The 3,214-nt window shown below is 32.5% G+C and overlaps 1 protein-coding gene across 1 annotated transcript; it reads right to left on the bottom strand.

Annotated features, from left to right (window-relative positions):
• Positions 1 to 243: 243 nt before the first annotated feature.
• On the bottom strand, positions 244 to 1,221 carry LOC104903958 (dirigent protein 23). Its single transcript, XM_010692109.4, has one exon. It carries the CDS (start codon positions 1,000 to 1,002, stop codon positions 415 to 417), a length of 588 nt encoding a protein of 195 aa, XP_010690411.2. The 5' UTR covers positions 1,003 to 1,221; the 3' UTR covers positions 244 to 414.
• Positions 1,222 to 3,214: the final 1,993 nt, after the last annotated feature.

Consider the following 3,214-nt stretch of genomic DNA (forward strand, 5'->3'; position numbering starts at 1 on the left):
TCCCACATTGCCAAAAAAAATAAAGAAAAAGAATGAAATGTTTATTCATCACAAAGTCATACTTTAATCATTCACCAATATAAAAGAAGAACAACTACCGTGTATAATCTTATTAGGTCTGCTTTAATTTGTAATATAACATATCAACCTCTTATAAATTCCACGAATATATAACTATATGTATTGTGGTTAAGTTTTGCATCGAATAACGTGAATAAACAACCATAAAAAACAAAAGGAGACAAAAAAAAGTAATATCTTTAATTACATATTAGCATATGTTTAAAGAAAAATAAAATTATGAAAATATCAATCTAAATTGTTCTAAATATTTCTTTATTGAGCTAGAGGCAAAACACCTCAAAAAAAGAAGGGAAAAAAAAAAGCTAGACGCAAAACTGCCAATAAGCTTACTTAGTGAAAAATAGTAACATTATACCCAACAATGGCATCACCAGTGGTAAAGTTGAACCAGTAAGTCTGAGCCAAGGCATATCCACGGGCCATCCGGAAAACCCCGGACCCTCCGACAACCGGTATCTCTCTAACCGGGTTCATGGCCGAGTTTCGGCCCATTATGCTGATGGTGCTCCCATTGTATTTTCCATCATTGAAAGTATAGCTCATGGCCATTAGTAGGCCTAGTTCATCCTGACAAGCCGAACCATAAAGCCCTTGGGCTCGGCCCACGAGCTTTGATTTTGGGTCAGGCCCTACTGTTAATGGATCATCTGCCATCAAGAGGACCCCAAAACCCGATGGGGTCCGTTGGTCTGGTTGGATGGGCTTGGCCACTTGAATTGCGCTTGGATACTTGCCACTTACGGTGTCATGGAAATAGAATTGTAGAGTGGTGGTGCTCTCTTTGTCGGATACAACCGTTTTGGCCCAATCTTCTGGTTGGGCCTGAGACATCCTTTGAGCCCAGGCCCAACTTGAGTTCGTCACGATGATTGTGAAAATAACGAACTTCACTTCTTTAATCATTATTAATCTAGCCATGGAATTTTTTTGAATGTGGTAATTAATGAAGAGGCTGAAGACTCACTACAATAAAAAAAAAATGTGTGTGACAGAAAGTTGAGTAAGGAGATGTATATATAAGAAGAGACTGAAGCTTCTAGAAGAGAAGGTTGCAGTATAATGTGAGGTGGGAGCTGAGTGAATTTAAGAATAATATGTACCAATTTTCCAGCTTCTTTGTTTTTTTTTATTGGTGGGGAGAAATGCCTTATTGGACTGACATCTCGCATATGTTAATTCCACCCCCAAAGTGACTCTAATGAGGTTTAATCCTACAAGCTTGAAATTTTGCCGTTGTGAGTGAAATAAGGAGTCCTTTGCGACTTGCGAGTGGGGAAAAGATAAGAGAATTCCACCTCAAAATGGGTCTAAAGTCTAGTTGGGTTTGTTTCCAACTTCTTTGTTTGCTAATTAGGTGGGGTAGCAGATAAAATAGTCATAGTAATTTTCAAACGTAAAAGATTTTGTTGTTTGTAGTAATAGTAATACCTTTATTCTAAGTTGTTCAAACAAGTTTGGACCAAGCATTTTGAAAAGTGATAAAAGCAGTGTGATTGTGATTTATTTGAAGTTGAAATTGCTGATGTTATTATGGAAATATGCCGTGGTCACTGGTCACTGGTCCGCATGGGAAACCAAATTAATTACGTCAGAAGGAAGTACTCCTTTTGTCTTGCGATATTTGTTAATATCTGTCATATTTGATGCTAAAGTTATGGCAGAGTAATAAATCTATATGATTCAATCTTGTATTGGATCATATCATATTATCATTGCTCTTATATTGGTATCTCTTTAGATCCGCTTTAATGTGTAATTATAAGTTCATCAATTTTCGAAAAACTTTATTAGTTTTTAGTTTTGAGATATTAGTATTCAAATATATACATTGTTGTAATCGTGGTTAAACAGATGAAAAAGAAATTGCAGGATGGGGAGAGTAAAACAGTACAAAACAACACATTTATGTTATATAAAATCAAAATTACACCTCAGTTTTTTTCTTTATTACGACTCCCTACGATCTAAAAACTATGTCTCCATTTGCAATTTTGGTAGTTTTGACACTATTTAAAAGTTGAGAGAATCTTGTAAATTATTTTCAATTTATAAGAGAAAACATATTTATATAGGAATTTTGTTTGATTTATAACAAAGAATACATTATCAAACTAAGTTTTATAACTTAATAATATGTAACTAAAAATATTAATGATACAAAACATGTATTGACAAACATAAAGATGAAAATTGAAACATTTTTCTAGAAAAGGAGTATTTCATAACAATATATATAGTTCAATTTTGGATGATTTTTTTTATGTTGCTAGATGAGTGATTATTGAGTTATGATGTAAGAGTGCATTAGGAGGTAGAGGACCATATTCTCCATCAAAATGAGTAATAATATAATGTTTTAATGGTGTTAAGCCAAAAGAAGGAACATTAAATAAGGAATTGGCTACTTTTTTTCACCAAAAAAAAGGAAGGAAATGGCTACTTTACGGTCAAGTTTTCTTTCTTATCTTAACGCAATGTGCGCTAGAAGATCTGGAAGAGATCCAAAGCTAATGGTTCATGGCTAATTGGTGAGGGACTGCTGGTATCCCTTTTTTTTTTTTAGGGATATTCCATTTGGTACTATTATACTTTTGACTTTTCCATTTGGTACCACTATTTTTCAGATATTTTACATGATACCACTATAATTTGATTTTATTCTCTATTGTAGCATTCAACTAAGTAAAGTGTTAATTTAAGTTAGAATAGGCTAGAGTTTTACTTCGATTTACATGTTTTAATTTGCGTTAAGGTTTTAGTAATCGTTTTAGTCGTTAAGATCAAAGTTGAGGTCATATTTGACAATAAAAAGACATAGAATATTATGATAATTTATATGAAAATTTTTACTGAAAAATAGAGCTTTAAGGGTTAAAACAACACCCTAAAATCTTAATTTATTAAATTTTTGCAACTGCAAATAGAAACATACAAACCCAAACAAAATCGTATTCTTATTCAACCATTAACTAACATTTTACTTAAAAAATGGTATGATAAAGATTAATATTAAATTAGAGTGGTATCATGTGGAATTTTAAAATAACAGTGGTACCAAATGGAAAAGCCAAAAATTCAATGATACCAAATGGAATATCCCTTTTTTTTATCTTTCTATCTATATCTCTTC

This window comes from Beta vulgaris, chromosome 9, assembly GCF_026745355.1.
Source record: "Beta vulgaris subsp. vulgaris cultivar EL10 chromosome 9, EL10.2, whole genome shotgun sequence".
Taxonomy (NCBI): Eukaryota; Viridiplantae; Streptophyta; class Magnoliopsida; order Caryophyllales; family Amaranthaceae; genus Beta; species Beta vulgaris.

What these genes read in the sequence shown, in the direction of transcription:
- LOC104903958 (XM_010692109.4), bottom strand. Translation starts at nt 1,002, where the DNA reads ATGGCTAGATTAATAATGATTAAAGAAGTGAAGTTCGTTATTTTCACA.